Source organism: Magallana gigas, chromosome 1, assembly GCF_963853765.1.
Source record: "Magallana gigas chromosome 1, xbMagGiga1.1, whole genome shotgun sequence".
NCBI lineage: Eukaryota > Metazoa > Mollusca > Bivalvia > Ostreida > Ostreidae > Magallana > Magallana gigas.
Genome location: NC_088853.1, coordinates 45400420 through 45421527, shown reverse-complemented (window position 1 = coordinate 45421527; position 21108 = coordinate 45400420). Strand labels below are relative to the sequence as shown.

The 21108-nt window shown below is 37.2% G+C and overlaps 1 protein-coding gene across 6 annotated transcripts in view; it reads left to right on the top strand.

The window, feature by feature from the left end:
- LOC105338096 (atrial natriuretic peptide receptor 1) overlaps window positions 1–21108 on the top strand; it is a 168100-nt gene that overhangs the window by 82699 nt on the left and 64293 nt on the right. The window contains exon 1 of one of the 6 annotated variants that reach the window (XM_066068285.1): window positions 1087–2002. The exons of 2 other annotated variants lie outside the window; for them this stretch is intronic. In XM_066068285.1, coding sequence (XP_065924357.1) covers window positions 1270–2002 — 733 coding nt within the window. In that variant the 5' untranslated portion in view covers window positions 1087–1269. Of the gene's footprint in view, window positions 1–1086; window positions 2003–3966; window positions 4823–9873; window positions 10487–15051; window positions 16139–21108 lie in introns of those variants that run through there. 3 more of the 6 variants (XM_066068292.1, XM_066068299.1, XM_020071208.3) reach the window with 3 other exon arrangements.

The window sequence follows — 21108 nt, the reverse complement described above, 5'->3', positions numbered from 1 at the left end:
GGTGTTTTCGTTCTTATAGATGTTTGCCTGCATTTCACAAAAGATAATAGTTTAATAGTTTTTTTTTAAATGTGTAGTACATATAACACTGTTCTGTGAATATTACATTCATTCACGAACCAACAGCTCTAGCGGGTACCGACCAAGGATTAAGTAGTCAGTACAGGAAACTGTTTGACATCTCAAGTAGGTCACGGAACCAGTCCCCACCCCTCCCCCCTTATAACGGCGTGTGTCACTGACCGGAAGCTTTATCTCGCTACTTCTGATACGGAAAGGATGGAAGGGAGGGGTGAGAGGGTGACATTTCAAGGTCAAAATTAAGGACAAGCAAGCATACTACAGTAAAGACTCAAAGTTAAGCGTTAAGACAAGACCCCCCCCCCCTCGAAAATTTGCTTTTAATGTTAAAAAAGACTTTTGAAATTTATCCTGTTTCAAAGATTTATCAAACAAATTTACAAATTTTTGAGAATTTATTGAACAGTTTCTGGGATGAAGAAAAGATAAAAGACAACAGATGTGAAGTCATGAAAATAAACTATTTATTCAATTAAAGGATATTAATCTCTGAAGGTTATCATATCGAAAGAATGGAAAAAAAAACCACCAGGGAAAAGGATGCCAAATCAATTGATTACATATTATATATGTACAAGTAAAGCGTACAAAGTCATGTATGTACATGTAAATAAATGCTGCTAGTTTATTTGTTATAACACTTTTTGAGTATGCTGGTATTTGGTTGATTTTGAACGCTTCTGTGATATAACAGTTAAAGAGATGTGTACAAGATGGCGATTATGATAATGATTTAAGTATTACCACACTAAGTCTTGGCAATATGTAAGTAATGAGGCCAGCGCATTGCCGACCGGAATTTGACGATTTCCGGTAGAGTCGTAATCTCGCACTAGCACAAACACTGCGGGGTCATCCACGGCAAGTTTTTTGAAGATTTTTTCTACTTTAACAGGAGGCAAATAAACTAAATTGAAGTATTTTGTAAAAGTAAATCGGATATGGAAACTATGAATAGTCCTTCTTATTGGACGGCGGGCAGGGATAAGACGTCGTGTAAACAGAATCCCCCCATTAGCCCCCATTCGTTCCTCACCCTCTTCAAGTTTTGTGTCAAATGGAAAGCTGAATAATTTGTAATATTTAGTCGAAGCGTGTCATTTGGGGAGATTGTTTGTTTGTTATTTGGTTCGTGTGTCCAACGTACGATATTTAAAAAAATGGGGTAAAAAGGAAAACTATTGCACAATGGTTGTTTCTTGCTGTCAATCCTACCAGAAAGTCAATGGAATCAAATCATGGATGTACGCATGCTCATTGCTTTTTGGTCTCATCATCGGAGGATCTTACGCTGTTCAAAACCTGACAATCTGTGTGTTGGCCCCAAAACTGAGTCCTTACAATGACACTGACTGCACGTTCTTTAGCCTTCCAATAATCAAACCTGCTGTCACAATAGGAATCGAGAAAGTCCAAAGCCTGAAGATTCTGCCCCACGTGGACATCCAGGTGGTGTACAAGAACTCACACTGTTCGGACATCGATGCCACCATTGCAGCGTTCGAGATGAAGGACCGGAAGGTCCACATGTTTTTCGGACCAATGAACGACATGGCGGTTAACTCGGTGGCCCAATACGCCTCGCGATGGAACATCCCTCTCATCACCCCGGGGGCCATGTCCGCCTTCTACTTTGAGAGCAAGTTCGACAAACACACTTTGACCCGAATAGGACTGAGTTACGACGAAGTTGTCAGGGTCGTCATCGACATTCTACATCACTATGACTGGTATAAGGTCAAGGTCATCTTCGAAGGTCGCAAGCGGACGCCGGTCTTTCCCGAGTATTATGATATCGCCGGGGAGTCCTTTAGGACTGTGATGATGGAACGCCAGTACGAGGCTGAGATTAACTCGTACGTCAGTCAGTTCCAGAGCTTGGAAGATCTCCTAACCAAGAAAGTCGGGTTTACATATTCAGGTATGCCTATGCATGTACGGACAAGCATACTAAATATATATATATTTATTTTGTATGGTTTTTTACTCTGTATCCGATGTGACTCCAAAAGATTTTCAGGCTAAAGTAATTAAAACGGTGTATGTTCTATCTGAGCCCACATTATGTTTTCCTTTGGTTGACTTCGAATGATATTTCCCAAGAGATACAAAGGATAAAAAGCTTGATTTTTCCCCGTAAATCCAGCGATTGTTGACAATATCAACATCCAGATAACGGGCATTCTTTTAGTTGTTTCTACTGAAATTAAATTCAGAAATTCTGAAAGGCTCTTGGGTACTTACGCTTTCTTCGGAAACATTCGTTGCACAATAGGCTTTTTCATACATATATTAGCAAAACTGGATGTTTAGGTCGGCAAAAATTGACGAAAAAAATCATTTAATATCTGAAATTCATAAATAAAAAGCATTGATTCAGTATAATTATGATAAATCGATAAATTTTTAATTTGTGAATATTTTGTAGGCCTCTCTGTTAGGGTTTGACAATCATACGTGAAACTTTACTATGCGTTTAATTTTTTATTAAGCTTACATGCATCTAATAATTTCTTTATTATATACTTCATGTAGTCATTCACAAAATCAAATGTCTTTCAGTGGAAAAAAATTACCTGTACATCATCAATTAACGATTGAACATTTTTCAGGCATATACATTTTGCATGGTCAATATTGTGGTTTTTGTAAGAAAATTTAAAGTTTTTCTTGCCGGGAGTTTAAAAGTTTGGAGATATTGTCATTTATTTAAGTTTTTTGATCAACAAATAAAGCAAGCACAACTTAAAGATTGCAAATATGACGAAGAAAAAACCCAAATGGGCTCCAGTATAAATATATGGGGTTAACAAAACTAGAAAACAGCACAACAAGACGATTCAAAACTTATGCCCTTTCCCTCATTAAACACTCTTGCAATATTTATTGTTGATTAAGAATTGTTATAGTTTTACACAACTCCACAAGTGAAACCGGGACCGAACGAGCATAATTACGTCCATTGAGTGTACATTATTGTAGTTTATAACTACATGTATATGAATTGACCATGTGGTGATTAACCATGTAAGCCATTCCATGATTGAAGAGTATATATTTTAAACTTAATTTCGTATTTAACATATCATAAGAAAATTATTTCATACTTGTGTAACCTGTTCTTTTGACTCAACTTAAGAGTTATGTAAGTGTATTAGAGTAATCAAGCTGTTAGATGTAAGAGTATAAGAGTTAAAAAGTGTTGTAAAGAAAAATTGAAAAATGAAAATGCATGTATGGGGGGGGGGGGGATGTCGGTCGGAAGAACAGCACCGACAGACCTCTAGCATTACGGTTTAGTGGTCTAGCTGTCGTTTAATCCCTGGACCAGAATTATGAAATTAAAACTAAGAATGAGAGAAGCTCCTGCAACCCAAACAAATGTGAAAAAATAGAGTTTGAGACTCGAGAGTTATCTACCCTTGCTGAGGCCATCGATTATAAAAAAAAAATTTTTATTTAAGTTGGAAAAAAGGAAAATCGAAACGAAAATTCAATCGTGTTTGTTCTAGTGTCACGACTTTTGAAGAATAACGTCAAAATTAAGCATAATAAAAACACAGAGTTAAAAAAAAAACCATGTAAAACAAAAATTCCGTGCCATTGTTGGCTTCCGGTCGGACGCCCGGCCATATTGTTCTCTCAGATAAGACAATGGAGCAAGGAAGTCATACGTTTCCTGTTCCGCACGTCCACACGCTATATGACGTCAACACAACTTTTTTTTCTTTATTAACACCGCATTACTTATAGACGTTTAAGTTTTTTAGTGCATTTCCAATGATATTAACCTAGAACAAACAGTGCACACAAAGTGATTAGGGAATTAATCGTCTGTATGAATTAATTTTGCACCGAGATGATCGACTTCATTGAGTATTTGTCTAATTAGGAGAAGTGAGACCCGGTGTTAATTTAGCGTGTGATATGTTACCCGGATGTGCTTCTGTGATCATGCTTGTTATTGTGATCAATGGAATCAATTAAGTGAATAATCCCTTATATTAAAAAGGTTTCTGTTATCCGGAAATGAAGATGAATTCCGCATTCCTTTTTTACTCTGTTATGAGATACATCTTGTTTTTCTCGGACTTAATCATCCCTTTGACATGTGATACTGTCAACATTATTGTTCTAGCCCCCCAAAACCCGTCACAGCGCATGTTCTCTTTGAACAAAATTCGTCCAGGGGTGGAGATTGGAATTGACTATGTTCGGCGCTGTCATTTACTCCCAAAGCTGAATATATCTGTTAAGTTCGTGGACACAAATTTTAGTTCGCGACTGGCGCCTATTCGCGCAATGCAGTTAATGGAGCGTAAACAAGCGCACCTGTTTTTGGGCCCAGTATACGACTATAGTCTGGCTCCTGTGGCTCGATACGCCCCGCATTGGGCTGTTCCAATAATCTCGCCCGGAGGATTCGCTCACGACTTTAAAACCAACCGAGGGAAAGAATATGCCACTCTGACGCGCATCGGTCCCGCGTTCGAATCCACTGCAGATTTTATCGGCAAAATCATACAAGCACAAAATTGGTCACGTGCCATATTGATTTATCAGGGATATGGACAGAAGTTCGTGTTTCCCAGGTTCTGTTTTCTAGCCGCAAGTGCGTATATCTACCATTTTCAGAGAGATAGATACAAGCATATTGCGAAGCAAGACTTTCATATATACATCCCAAATAAAGAGAGCTATGATAGTTTGTTAAGGAACAGGATCGGAGAAAAGTACTCGGGTAAGTGAGTTGACCGGAAATAGCATGTCCTTATACTGGGGCTATTTATAAGCCATTGCTTCTAAAAATAGACACGTAATGCTTGTACAGGAAATGAACTTTTCATTTGTTCGAACTCGTACGGAGTACGTGTTTTATATAACTTGGAAATGCGTCCGTTTGTAAAAAAAAAAACAAACCCAAAAAAGATATGTTAAGATAATCATTTACTTTATCACGCATAATTATGAGTGACCCCTGTGTTTAATTTTTCTAACCTTTCTTAAAATATACTTCAGAAAAACAAGGTATCCAACAAGGTACAAATTAATTATTACGCGATACATGCGCAGATCTGGAGGGGGTGAGGAAAGAGGGCCCAGATACCCATGCAAAATTCAAATTTCTTTAAATTTACACTACAAAGTTACCAAAAATATATCTCAGACCCCCCCCCCCCCCCGGCAAACTCAACTAACCGTCGACCCCCCCCCCCCCTTCTTTAAAAAAAATTCTGGATCCGCGCATGCGATACCAGACTTGGATCGACCATATTTATGGAATAACAACTTGTAAAAAGCGCAAAACGCAGGTTGCATGTAAAAGTCCCATAATTCCATTGCGGATATACGCAATAGGGAGGAAATGAATACTTATGCAAAACGAGGCTGATATAAACCCCCACAATGTTTTGAGATATGGGTAATAAAATTAGGGCAACGTTAATAATGCATGTTTTATTTCTCCTTTTTCGACGAGAAATTTTTTTTAGGTAAATTCCTCATTGTTATTCCATTAGGAGACTCGTAAAAAGTCTGTGCGGAAAATTAGGATTTGTAGCCATTAATCACAAAAGATGTCCGCATAGGAAAAAAACATTAGAGTCTAAAAAGTTGGTGTTTATGACAGGGATTTTCACTAGTTTTCATGAGACGATGACAAAAAACAGAATTGAATTTTTTTCATTGGGGACCTGATGAGTTTTAGCGTCGCAGTTATCTGAAATCTTCTTTGGAATGAAAAAAAAAAATAAGAGAGAGGGCATTGTGTGTTAATACCCTTGACTTTAATGTTAAACGTTCGAAACTCAGTCTTATATATTCAGCAAAGCAATCACGCAAATTGCGCGCCGTGCTTGTATTAGAACAAATCGTTCATTAATTTCGATACGGCATTAGTCGGTAATTTATTTGTAGATAATATGCAAATGACAGTCACGTGTCATCTGTCATCAATCATTTGGCGGGAAAAAAGCTATCAGCGACGTGTTTTGATGATTACTGTAACACTGTGGGTAGGCTTCGGGGACTTTTACATGTTGTTGTCGATCATCTGGAGTTAAAACCGTAAAAAAAAATCAATCTATAGATCTGTGTAAATAACACGGGGAGCGTTTAGTTGCCAGTTCCTACGCCGGCTTTTAATTTGTCGAAATCTTGTTGATTTCTATCGCACATCGGTGCTTGTTGGAGCAACAGAAACAACTTTTATCTTTTTTTTAATTGTATTTGTACATAATTAATGAATAACCTGAACTTTATCGGATCAAATGTACTTTTCAAACTGATGTTTAAACAAGTATTTTGACTAAAATCAATTTTTTCTTTTACAAATTATGCTAAAGCCATATGCAAGCTTGGTAGAAAGCTTTTTTTTAATTATAATTTTGCAATGCAAATCCTAGCTAGTTTTTTTTTCCATCCAGAGACTTCTTATTCAAACAATAAGTGGCAAATTTTCATCATGAAGCATTATTACTTGACCTATATATTTGTAACCTGTCGGCTTCTTTGATGTTTAAGTATTCAATCCGTACAGGTGTGTAGAGCTTTGAGAGAGAACGTACCGTGTGAGGGCGCCATAAGCAGTTCATACTCATTAACAAGGAAATGTAGTTAATGAGACAACAACTACTCAATTTCCCGTAAATTAAAAAACAAGACTTTTAAGCTTTGTTAATTATTTCAATCAATGCCCTCTGTTTATATCGGCAAGTATAATATTTATCTTTATGATTAAGATTCTATGAGTTGCATGTTTCTTGGATGGGAGGGGAAACGGGTAATTGTTCAATTTTCTAACCTAAAATGAACAGTGCAACTGAAATGATTTCTGTTCCTTTTAGAAGGCTAGGTGGTCAAAAAATTACCCATCACATCTACTTTTAGATTGTGCACATAATATTTTTGGCCATAAACAATTCATTAGTAAAGAAAAAATGCAAAAAAAAATTAGGGTTAAAATTTCATTTTTTTTCTTATGAACAGAAAGCTCTTTGTTTACAGGAGATTGTTATAGCCTATAAAATGGCGAGGACCAGCTAGCCGTCTTAAATAAATGAAATTAATGCGATGTAGTTTATAGCCCAAGATGATTAACAAAGCTACATGTAGGTAGCGGTGGCAAGTTTATGGTATTTTTTACCTCCTTGCAAAAAAAAAGACAGATTAATATTATTATAAAGTTATATGTACAGTGTACCAGATGCATGCATCCAGTTATTTTCGCGATGATCTAGTTTAGGTTTTTTGCGATTATATTCTATTGGCAAAGAAATAAATACAATAAATACGTAGAAATTATATCCAGAATTGTTTGCTATAACAAAGATTTTGAATTTAAAAAAAAAAAATGCTTGATACAAATAAAAGTGTTACAAGTATATTTTCGCGAATTTTGTGAAACGCGAGGAAAAAAAGGTGGGGTAAATGGTTTGATATTAAATCTAATCAACAATAACAAAGATTAAGAGTTAATTTTACAGTCCATTAAATATCATATATATCTTATATATATAACTATATGATAAATTTATCAAGTTTGAAAAAAGGATCGTTTGGACAAATTGTTTATCATAACATATCCTCCTGAACGTCACTTATATACAGTTGTATGATACATCATTCGAAAAGACGCTGTTGTAACTGTACTTAGTTTAAATGAAATCCCCAGTTTAAAAACAAACTCTCCAAACCAATGCCAATTCATACCCCCAAAATAAACTTATTTAGTATAATAAACAAATATTTACATTTTGAAAATACGTATTAGAAAATAAACAGCATTTTTAATGTGACTAGCTAGTCCGGTGAACTTTTCACTCTTGCTGTTCATTTCTTTAATAATATCAAAAGCAATTTCGTCTTTATAGACATACTACTTTTTGATGTTTCTCCATACTGTATTCCCGAATGATAAAAATGAAGAAAAAATACCAACTTAACGACTTCACATATATTGGATCCTAAATCACCATGGCAACTTCCCCTGCATGTAAATAATGACTAGATTTTGCTCAAAACAAGTATTATTAAAATCATGTCAATATCAATCGTGTATCTTTATAAGACTCTTTACGGTGCTCTGTTTAGTTAATAAAACTTCACCCGGCACATTGTTATTAAGAACCTCTCGTAGGGAAATGTTCAGTCTGCCAGTATGCGTGGATCGAGGGAAGGGGTGTCGGGGGAGGTGGGGGGGGGGTGTCGGGGGCATGGACATTTCATTTTTTTTTAATTAGAAATTAAAATTCTGTAAAATATCAGTAAGCCTTGGACCCTCCTGGAAAACAAAATTATCCCTTTACTCCCCCGCCTCCGCCCCCACCCATGGAAAAACGTTATGGATGCGTGCATGGGTAGTAAAAGAAAAGAAAAGTGAATACCACTATGCAAGTAAAGTACAAACAACGTTAACATGATTAATAAAGAATAAAATAAATTATGATTTCAGTCAACAATTGATACAAATATAATAGTAACTGAAATTAATTAAGAGAAGACAACTGAAACCAATGAATGACAGATGGAATTAACGAATGATATAAGCCTTCTTAGTGTGTCAGGTTCCAGTTTGTCCGAGTATTTCTGATTCATTGACAGATTCGGGTGCTTAATGACCCTTTTACATGTAAAAGCTTCTATGTTAATCACAAACACAGAGCTATGACGTCACACATAAACATGTACACTCCTTTATGCGCGGCTTAAAAATTGCTTAATTTGGTCCTTATTCCTAATATGATACAGTACCTAGGGTAGAATCGCATTAAACGATCGCCAAGTAATAAAGAGAGATTGGGAGAGTTCCCATGGCTTCTTGTTGGATATCGTTGTTAAGGTAAAAATCCAATGAGGGAATTCTTCAGCGCAGGGAAACCAGAAAAGGTCTATTTGTCGAGCGAGCAGCAGGCGACCTGGGCGCTACAAATGGTGCTCTTTCAAGTGGAAATTCTTGAGGCCTTTAATGGATACCTTTTTCACTCTCCGCAATATGTTCAAAGGAACAAGCTCTTTCCGCTTCCTGCGTGTGTGATGAGAGTAGGCCCGGGGTTACCAGTGATTGCTATGTATTAGGTGGACTGATGGACATATATTGTAGATTCTTGGAATATAATGATCGCTTGCGAATTGTATTGCATCGGTGTATTCGCAACGGGTTCTCATTAGAAACCCAGCAGGTAGTCAAATTTGAAATTAAAAAAAACCCCTCAACTTGAAGTGGAGAAAAAGAAACCTAATATACTAATAAAGAGATATTATAAGTCCACTTTCGTTACAGTTGCTTCGGTCATTTAAGCCTGTGTGAAAAGAAGCAGATTGAGTTTGTAACATAATGCATTGAATACATTTCGAAAAACATGCTTATTAACAGACCACGGTCTCGGGAAGGCTCGGCGTCATAATGAGCAAATTGTGCGGTTCCTAGCTCAATTTATGATCACTGATGCTCGTTGCTGATGAGAATCGAGGACTACCACAAAAGCTGTTCTAATTTGTATGCACAGAAGTACTCTTATTTTTTGCGTGGCTTTTGCCGACTTTAATTAAATTGTGTATATACTGAGTGCTTAACAACAAAGTGACAACAAAGTGACGCGGCGCGAGCCATATAAGATGATATGGAATTGTAAGAAAAATCGAAATTGGAATTCAGAATAATTATGGAAATGCCTTAAACTGTAGCAAGTCAGGTGAAATCTCTGCGCGGACTTAAGCCCAGCTATGAGTTGCATCTGGAAAACTACTTTGGCGGTTGCTCTGTGCTGCTTTTTTTGTTGTTCAACTGCAGCCATCACTGTCACCGTCATGGCGCCAGCATCGCCAAAATCTCGACTTTTTTCGCTAACGAAAGTTATTCCAGCAGTGCACCGCGGCATTGAAGAGGTCAAAAGGCGGGAAATCCTTTCCCATATAAACGTGACTTTTGTGGACACTGAGGAGTCCGCCATTATAGCTCCGGTGGAGGCCTTCAAAATTATCCGGGAAGGGCGCCAAAACGTGTTTCTGGGCCCAGTGGGCGATTACGCCCTCTCCCCTGTCGGGCGTTATGCCCCATTTTGGAACATCCCCATTGTCACCCCAGGGGGGTTTTCCCACGATTTCAAGGTTTTTAGAAAAAGCGAGTACCCGACCTTGATCCGGACAGGCCCGAGTTTTGATAGCGTCACCGCTTTCATTGACCACGAAATCTTGCAGCAATACGGGTGGAGAAAGATTAGCCTTCTCTATGATAAAGATGACCGGGGCCTTTTTAAGGGATTCGATTACCTGATGGGCTCCGCTTTTGTGGTACAGTTACGCGAGAACTCTATAGACCTACATTACGAAATAAAACCGTCTCTGCTTCATCAGACCATGAATTACACAAAGACTCTGGTCGAGGATGTGGGCGGGAAATTTGGGGGTAAGTGATGCTGGGAGAGGTTTAATGTTTTCATTACACATTGCATTTTATATTTTACGTTTAAGTTTGTCTACGTGTTTTGAATATAGCGGACCTTATCGAATTGTTCATAGTTTGACTGAGAATAGGAAAGCGTGAAATTAGGGAAGTATTAAATACACAGTCTTGTAATAAGAGTATAGTAGTTGGAAATCATATCACTGAAATCTTGACGATTTGTTTGAAACCTTAAGACGATAGCTGATCTGTGTCCCAGGTTTAATGTTTTCCTGTTTTGTGCTGGTGAGTTCAACAAACACTCAGTCTGCTATACTCTTTGTAATCTCCATTCTCCAATTCATTTTCATTTCTCTCCCCCCCACGGCGATTTTGACGTCTCGCGTAATATAAGTACCACATCCATCGATCTTATGTGACCAAGTTTTTTTTCCTTTCTTTCACGGAAGACATTTATACTTAATTAACATTACTACAAAAATATATCTGGTACTCTCAAATTGTAATGAGTGCTCATATCGAAAACAATTTTGATTTTAGTTGGCTCTAAATCTTTATTTGTGAACTTTATGTCCATGTTTGTAAGAAAAGCAGGTAATAGAGTCCATTCATGAAACTGCAGTACAGAGGATCTTATCTATCAATATATAGCAAAAATAATGTAGTCCGTCAAAATTGTAACACAAATAAACTTATCAGTTACGACCAATCCACACTTTACAAAAGTTATGTCCCTTGGCCGCCATCTTTGGGGGAAAAACCCATAGATTTCACACAGTAGCCTTTGTAGTTTCACTGTTTATAACCTTGTCATTTGACATTAAAAATCAGTTTCCGTTCTGTATTTTGATTCCCCCAAGATGGAGCAACACATATATCGAAGGAATAAATTAAATTCCGAAAATTTCATCACAGGACGGCCAAATACTTGGTTACATGAAGAAGGAAAAAGTTGGTTTTTCCCTTTTAACCTTTGCGTTGACCCCGCAAAGGAAAAAGTTTTTTTGCAAAGCGTGGATTGGACTATTCATTACAGCATAGACCATCTTGATGATTCTCTGCGTTGCAGCAAAAACAACAAATTACATTGCATTGCAGCACAAACTATCGATCACATTACATTGCAACACAAACCACCAATCACATTACATTGCAACACAAACCACCAATCACATTATAATTACATTGCAGTACAAACCCTCAATCACATTTCATTGTAGCACATGTACAAACCCTCAGTGACATTACATTGTAGCACATGTACAAACCCTCAATGACATTACATTGTAGCACGTGTACAAACCCTCAATCACATAACATTGCAGCACATGCATAAACCCTCAATCACATTACATTGCAGCACAGGTACAAACCCTCAATGATATTACATTGCAGCACATGTCCAAACCCTCAATGACATTAAATTGTAGCACATGTACAAACCCTCAATCACATAACATTGCAGCACATGCACAAACCCTCAATCACATTACATTGCAGCACAGGTACAAACCCTCAATGACATTACATTGCAGCACATGTACAAACCACCAATCACATTACCTTGTAGCAAAAACCACCAATCACATTACCTTGAAGCACAAACCATCAATCACATTACATTGCAGCAAAAACCACCAATCACATTACATTGCAGTACAAACCCTCAATCACATTTCATTGTAGCACATGTACAAACCCTCAATGACATTACATTGTAGCACATGTACAAACCACCAATCACATTACCTTGTAGCAAAAACCACCAATCACATTACCTTGTAGCACAAACCATCAATCACATTACCTTGTAGCAAAAACCACCAATCACATTACCTTGTAGCACAAACCATCAATCACATTGCACTGAAGCACAAATCACACAAATTTTGTCAAACACTGCATTAAACCATCAATCACCTTGTGTAGATTGTTAAACAACCACATTCTATACTTCTACAGGTAGGAAGCACAGAATTGTTTAATTCAATACATCTAAATTTGATTATCTTGTTTTCGAATTGAAGTCTTGTTTATAAACTTTTCGAACAATAAGACTGCGATTTCAAAAAACTTTAAACTGAGTGTCTACAAGGACTTCAGAACTTTAACTCTGCTGAACATACTTAGAAAGGTTGTAAAGTAACACAGTTTGAACATTGATGCGGTGTATTGTATAGCAAGATATTTTGTATGGCTGCTTTTATGGCGGTAACATATACAAGTCCAAAGTCATCTAATTATACCAAAGCGTCAAAACTATAATTAAACACTGAAAGGACAAAATCAATATGAATGGAAAAGCTTGAACTCTTTAAAAATAATCGTCAAATCCCTAACCCGACAAAATGTTATTATTACAGCGATTCTGCATATTGCGTGCAAGAGAAACCGCGGATCCAATGCTATTGCAATGCTTAAACTTTTGTTAACTAAAAGCCTCAATTAAACACAAATCGAACAAACCGAAAAGAATACATGTACAGAGTGGCCAAAAACAGGGGAGCTAACCTCATTGAGTTTCTTTCAACCTTTGTCTATATTTAATAAAATTAACAACGACTTTACCAACCCATTTTATTGAAGCCACTTTTATTGTCAGAACCTGTAAGTAAACACCAACATTTAAAGAATTATTTACTGGATTATTTATTTAACAGCAATTCAACTATTTAAATTTCTTTCAAGAATCAATTCTATCATTGCCATTGAGAAAAGCATTAGTGGACCTGTTTTTATTAGATTTCCCCTATAAATGAATAGGTGTTATTCTGTGTGAATTTAACTTAAAATTGTCAATCTGAGGAACGTGGTATAACACGAAGCATTGCTAAGGCCTGGAAAATTCACAAGTTGCCGTGTGTATGGCTGTTCTTCACAATTTAAAAAAAAAGTTTTTAAGTAAATGCACAGAGCTATAAAAGAATTTTTTTGTGCTGTGCTGCAAGTTGTCATTTTTCTGCTGTCACTGAGAGTTTGTGTGCTGTCAGCTCATTTGCTCTTACAGCACTATCACCAATAGTGCTGTATGTGAATGGACGTTTTTATTCTTCTAATCAAATAACGATGCTTTTTAAACACTATCTTCATTATTTTATTTCACCTTTTGAGTAATATTTCATTGTGCTACAAATTCTCACGTTGAGCACATTATGGCGTTTGTTTTGATACCCTGCTGTCAATCAAAGACCTGTGCTGAAGTTGGCATATTTGTGCTACCATCAGTTGAAGTTGTTATTTGGTGCTGCTTGGATATCAAATATTGAGTTGGTTTTCTTCTCTCTGACATTGATACTGGGGCTATCCATCAAAACATATATACCCGTGGTGTGGGCTCTTGAACAGTTTTGAGATCTTGTCAAATATTTTCTCTCCAAAGCAAATCCATTTAGGAACATTAACAGGGCAATAATACGCCGAGTATTCCGAATAGGGGGTACATCTCAATCTGTAAGCAAGGCAAGCAAAGGACATAAAAAACCATTAAACACTTGAAGGTGTTTACGTAACGTAAGCTCATTCTCAACATTGCAGGAATTTTAAAAAGCGCCATCGCAAGCCCTCCTTTTCTTTTTAAAACAGAACAGAGATGTGTCAAACTGCTCAATCCAAGACCGCATTATTTGCTCCTTTTATGAGGACTTTGTGTGTCGAAGCGTCCACAGAATTTCTTTATAGATCTGACAGGTCAACGTGTCTAGGTTTCCCCAAAGCGGATGTATTTTAAAAAAAAAAATCATTTGCCTACTTTTCTCTCTCTCTCTCAGGTGATTTACGATGTACAACTCTTCCTTACTTTACGAGTTATGCATCATTAGTTCTAAGAGTGTAACAATTTGTCTATCTGATATTTCCGTATTTAGATGTATAGCACAAGGCGTTTGTGTCGGGTCAGATAGGGAAGAAAGTTAAACCTCGGAATTAATTCTTTTTACTGGCGTAGAAATCTATCGTGCCGACTGTACATCAACAGAAAATGGAAGTCCATTAAATAGCGCGAGCATTAAAGAGATGGATGGATTATTGCTAGAGCCCCTATCGCAGTCTGTGTCAATTCGTTACATCAGGTGTGCTCCCTTGCTCTCGCCTTCCAGCTTCACGCCCAGCTAAAGTGCTCAGCTAACACCGATGAGTCGGGTTAATTGAACGTTTACATCCTCCCTATTTACACTGTATACGGGATACGTTGGTTGTGATTTCTCGATATTAAAAAGGCGCGATGATCAATTAATCTCATCTAGTGGGAAGTTGTTTCAAGGAATGGAGATTTTAATGAAATGGAAATTAGAATTAACTTCATCTTGTGGTGTATCTCTCGTTGAAACGAGCACGCAGGAATTTATTACCGTTGTGAAAAAGTGGCAGGATCAGATTTTGTTTTTTAAAAAGGGGGAACGTGAATCATATCTATGAAAATACCTACAGTACCCCGATATCAAAAACCCCCTGCACCAGGAAAAATTCGAATAATTAACGTTGGGGGGAAAGCCTTATGGATATATGTGATTTATGAAAAGGCTTTTCTTTTATCATATAGTGAGTGAAAGTTTACTCGGGCTAGCAAAATCAGATGACTTGGACATCTTGCTTGGATGTTAATCCTAATAAAAGTAAACACATCGCGGGGTTTAAAAAACAAGGAAAAAGAATAATCGACGTTATTTGTTTTAAGTTGTTTATATATGTTTTTATGGAGAGTGGGAGTGTTTATTAGACGCCGGGCGTCCATGAGGTGTGATCCAGGTCTTTGCTGCGTTTGATAACTGTTTTATCCCTCGTCGGTTACTTGTGTACAAAGGAATTATCCACCTATTTGCATATTATAAGAAATATGGCATTTCATGCCTTGTTTGAAAATTTATCAATACTTATCCGCGTGTTGTAAAGGAAAAAAGTCAATGGAGCCCCGCCGGCGGTTAAATAAGCTTTAAACCAGGAACGTAGCGAGTGTGACGAGTTGTGTATTGAGAGCTCAGACAATGCCCCCCGTGCTGTGGGTGCTAGTGACGGCGGGCGTGTTCGTTGCCGCGGAGGTGCGGACCTCCCTAAGGATGATCGCCATGGCCCCCGCCTTTCCCCGGGGGAGAATGTTCTCCCTGACCAAGATTATGCCGGCCATTAACCTGGGGATTGAGGAGGTGGAGAGGAGAGGCGTCCTGCCCAATCATCGGATTAACTTGACGGTTGTTGACACTGAGGAGAGCGCCATTGTGGGCCCCGTGCGCTTCTTTAACGTCATTCATCAGCAGGGAGGCAAGATCAACCTGTTTCTGGGCCCCGTGGAGGATTACACCCTCTCACCTGTGGGGGGATACGCCCCCTATTGGAATGCGCCGATACTGACTCCCGGGGGTTTCTCTCACGATTTCAAAGAGAAGAGACAAGTGGAATATAAAACACTTACCCGTATTGGTCCAGGGTTCGATAGCGCGGCGCGATTCCTGGTGGATGAAGTCATGAAGATGCATCATTGGAAGCGTGTGAGCCTGATATATGACTCGGATGACAGGGGACTATTCAACGGATACGATTACCTCCTGGGGTCTGCTTTCATCAATTACTTTAAAAAATCCCTGGGATCCGAGGTGAAATTTGAAATTCTGACCCCGAAATATGCCGATATTCTTATGGACACGGTCGGAAATAAATTCTCCGGTACGTTATTATACTTTGAATTTGAGAGAGAGAGAGAGAGAGAGAGAGAGAGAGAGAGAGAGAGAGAGAGAGAGAGAGATTGCAGGATTGATCAAACACCTAAAGGTACCGCTATGAGTTATGAGTTCAAAACATAAGTGAAATTACATTGACAGCTGGTGTCATTGATTTAGGGAAAAAGAAATAAGTTGATTTTAATTCACAGCCTTCAGCGGGAAAAAAAACCATATTGGAATGAAAGCGAATAATTTGTGAGGCCTAAAAATTTGTTTGTGATGCAAACAAATTGTTTAATTTATCATTAGGCATAGTTTTTTTAACAGAGAGAGAGAGAGAGAGAGAGAGAGAGAGAGAGAGAGAGAGAGAGAGAGAGAGTTCCTAAAACAACGAAATTAATAAAGAGATAAGAAAATAGGATAAAACTGTCATATTCTCAATATTCTCCACCGATTCATCATATCATTATTGAAGTCCCGAGCAAGTCCTATTAAAGAGTGAATGAAAAACGAAATTGAAATGTCATTTTCGTTGATCGATTGTTTAAATATTCGAATAAGATATTCAGGGGTCCCTAAAGCTATCAGAATTCCTGTGTGTCTTATAGGCACAACGCTAACTAGGTCAAAGTACCGAACAATATTTTGTATTAAAAAGAAGATTTACAGAAATCATTTTTGCATTGACATGTTGATAAAAAAATAAACTCTTTAGGATTTTTTTTAAAAACATGTTTAAATTAGCAAGCACGTGCGTGATTCGTTAGCTAATTAGTGTCAATTATAGAAGGTGTGTGTTTTAGCGAATTATTGTTGGCTCTTCTCCGAAAGGAATTCTTCATAGAAGTTTTTCTCTGCGTTATCTAAATTCCTTCTTTCTTTTTTTTCGTTCCGTTCAATAATTTTACGAGATTGGTCTCGTTTATAATATCATGTATGAACGTTAACGCTCTGATCTTTGAAAGAATGGATTGAATTAAACACAGTAGGTGCCTGTTAAACTGATATCATGATTATAATGTGTGTGAAATCTTAATTAATTAAAAAAAGTCAAGGGAAAATCCCAAATAGAATCGGTTGATGACTCCGCTGTAACTAACCTACCATTGTATCAATCGAATTACATGTTGTTGGACCTTGAACGGTACATAGACAAGTTGTCTATACATTGACGTTCAAAGCAATACATGTAGCGTCATGACAAATGGAAGAAGCATTTGTCAAAAAGAGAAAAACTGCCTCAGAACTGTTATCATTAAAACTCAAATTATTGTGAAAAAGCAAAAATATACCATAAAGACCTTTCTGCTACATACATGTATACGAACAAAAATTGTATCCGTGCCGGTAAGCGCACATTGTTTTTCATATGGTTTCATGATAACTCGGCGACGTTCTTTTTTTTTTCCTCTCGTATGTCGATGCCCTTTGCCTCTTGAACGCAATCAAATATCGGTATCTGTGGAATTGCACCTCTTGAATCGGATAGTTGATTTATAATCGATTTCGAGTGGCTCTAAATTGTGGCTTTGATGTTAAATCCGTTTTTGTCAGCATTCCCCTTTTTTGTTCTGAATCCAGAAATATTCTCATATCCGGGGGAAACAGCGCTGTAGTCTGGAATCCCTCTAATTATCCATTTGTATTGTTTACATTAGATTGTATTTTTATCGCCACTATCTGGGTGAAAAATTAGTAATGTTCCGGAAACTATTAGATTTTTTTGGCAATGCATTATGATAACGAGATTTTCTAAATAAAAATTTTGTGTACGACATTTAAGAAGCTTATAAGATATTTGTTGAATGTATATATGTACATGTGTACAGTTGTGCATATATATATATTTAAAGCATGCCCTTATTTTGCACAAAGATGTCTGAACTCTCAGAAATAGATGCGTTCTTGATGGAGAATTGACATTTTTGACAATCGACAACCAGAAACGTTCTCTTAAGTCCCCTTAAGTGCGCAACCTTTCAAGATATATGTAAAACTTTAAGGCGAGCAATCGATCTAGCCTCCCCAAAAAGAAAAAGAAAAGTGTAAAGGTACACAGGAGTAATTGAATTTCGGCAGGGTCATAGGTGGCCCTGTGATTTTTGATGTTGATATAAGCGGTCCTTTGTGTGCTTGCCTTTTACGTCTATTCTTTCTTATAAATCCAGATTAATGACGGCCTTTAGCCTGTTATTAAGGAATCACGACGGGCGGCAACAGGAATTCTCCGGTCCTCCTCGCGTTCCCATGTCACAGTGCTGTATTGTTGTGATATTTTCCCTTTTTTGCACGTGGTGACTTTAAAATCTGAACGGATGGCAATTTTCAATAATAACTCCCGTCTTCAGAAGACATTGGGAACACACGAACCTAAATTTTATGAAATGTACAAAAAACTTGAACACCCACAAAAAAGTTCAGTCGTACATAAATTGATTTGCTAGTGCAGTTACTTTAATTCTTGAAGAAACCCTGTTGCGTTTTGCATTGTGCACACTTTGCCACGGACGACGGGCCGACAGATCCAATACAAATAATAAGCTTTAAGGATATACACCAAACACATGGGATACCGACGAAGTTCTATTATATCTATTCCTTCTTATAATTATGTGCATACCATAGAATCTAAGGTTTGTGAAGTAGATACACGAATGCATGTTGGATATTGATCGGCAGTTACTAGGTTGGAGTGGGGTGTTGAACCCTCTGTCTTTTTGTTTTAATCAGACCCCTCAGAACTTCGTAGACAGTGCAATGTAATTGATTGACAGTTGTATACAAAGCATGGACAAGACTTAAACAGTGTGATTTTACAACCAATAATATATCATAATAGATACGTTTTAAAAGATAAAACTATTTACATATATCATTTGATTTTTTACTTGTGTTAGCTGCATATGTAGCATGTAAAAAAAGGGAAGGGTGTAAATGCATGTTTTAGTACATGTACCTAGGGTATACTTAGGGTTTCAAATGTACACATAGTAAGTTACTATCGCGGATATACGTTCCAAGAAACCTGGAAGTTTCGGCCTGAATGCTCCCGAAATCTCGACTGTCTGAAAGTTGCGAAAATGTTTCGAAAGGATTCGACGATTGCTTGCCTTTACCCTCACCCCGAGCTGTCAGAGAGACAGATTACCCGCCTTGTTGTACGCGTGTCAGGAACAATAAAGCGATGTCCACTTGCATACAAACGAGACCTCACGGTATTGTCTGATGAACGGGTCTGTGTTTGCTTATACTTATTGCTTTCGAAAGTCTAATCATTCATTAGATTAAGAAAATCTCCGATGGCAAGCGAATGGGCAGTGGAATCTTATTAAAATATCTACGTAATTTATGGTAAAAAGGAAAGTCCCCGAAGTGATGGACACCCCCATCTTAATGTTCCATCAAGTTCACGTGCATGTAATGAGGTTATATATTGATATATATTATATATAATGCCCCATTCTCAACTCCAATCCTCAACTATATTTCAGTTCATGCTTGGCCCCCAACCCAAACCGCCTTAAATTCTCTTCGAATGCAAATAATAAAAAAATATGTATGAAAATGTTCTTGTATAGCTCTATTCAAACATAATGTGTAAACAAAAGACTCATACTGCACAGTATCTACGTGTTTATCCTGTTTCAGTGGTGTCTCATGTAATTTATGATGTATCGGTAAATATGCTAATGACTTCATAGCGGGGGTTTATCAATCACAGTGTTCTATCACTGACTAATCTTTCCATTGTTCTTGTAAATAGATAACTCTCTCTCTCTCTCTCTCTCTCTCTCTCTCTCTCTCTCTCTCTCTCTCTCTCTCTCTCTCTCTCTCTCTCTCCTTTCACCCCACTTATCTCCGTGAGATATTATCGGGCTGCTTTGCATTTTCTTGTCATCAGATAATACAATGTTTGCTATTTCAAGACCCTATGTTTACAAATACCTGTCTATCAGGATCCTTGTGAACAGATATAAGAAATTCCATTTAGCGCTTATTTCATGGCAAATCTGTTTTTAACGCATAAACTATCGGGTCATACACTTAAAGCCTGCCTGAATTCGTATTTTAGATGATTGTGCAAGACGTTATGTCAATTTAACATCAAGAATAATCTTAAATTTGTCCAACTATAAACATTTAACTATTTTATGATAGCTGTAAGTTTTGCTTTTAACATCAAAATACAGTGACAATGCAGTGAGAAAAAAAGAAATCTTAAATTCAAAGCTTATATACCTCTATTCTAAGGTACAATTTCGACTACCTATAAGTGCAATATTTTCTTAAGCTGTACTGCGGTATAGCAAACGAGTGTGAAATAAAATGAAATATTACTTTGAAAAATTTTAAACGGGGCCTAGCCTTTCAGGCTATAAAAAAGAAATTTTATATATCGGTAAATTTTGGTTTTTATGCGTTTTTTCAAAGTTTATCAATTCTCCTTAATGGGATATGAAGGGAAACTTTTCTATGTAATTATGTTATTAAGATCAAAAGGATACGTATTCGATGTGGTATTTCTCGTTTTTATTGATTTCTACAAGCAAGCCATGATAAACCGCCATTACACAGAAATCTACAGTCGCGTTTTCGAAAGTCTTTATCGTCTGCCTTTGGAATTGTACACTAAAGGTTCCTTTCTAAATATGTGAATTTACGGCTCCCAATGAAAAACAAGTTTTTTATGGCAGAATTTTCCCCTCAATTTCTTCTTACGGTTTATAAATCTCATATACTAATGGAATTTCACTGATAAGCCGATAAGTTAAAGTAAATTGTAATTCTAGTTTGACCCGCAACGTTATTAAACAAATCAAAGAGCCCTCTTTCTCTTTTTTTATCTTTCCAAAGTCTGTGTTCATTCTGGCGCACGTTTATTTTTTGATGTTATTAATTTGCACATCATAAATAGACGACGATTTTTGCAACGTTTTATTTATTTTTTGTCATCTGTGTAAATTTTCTCACCGC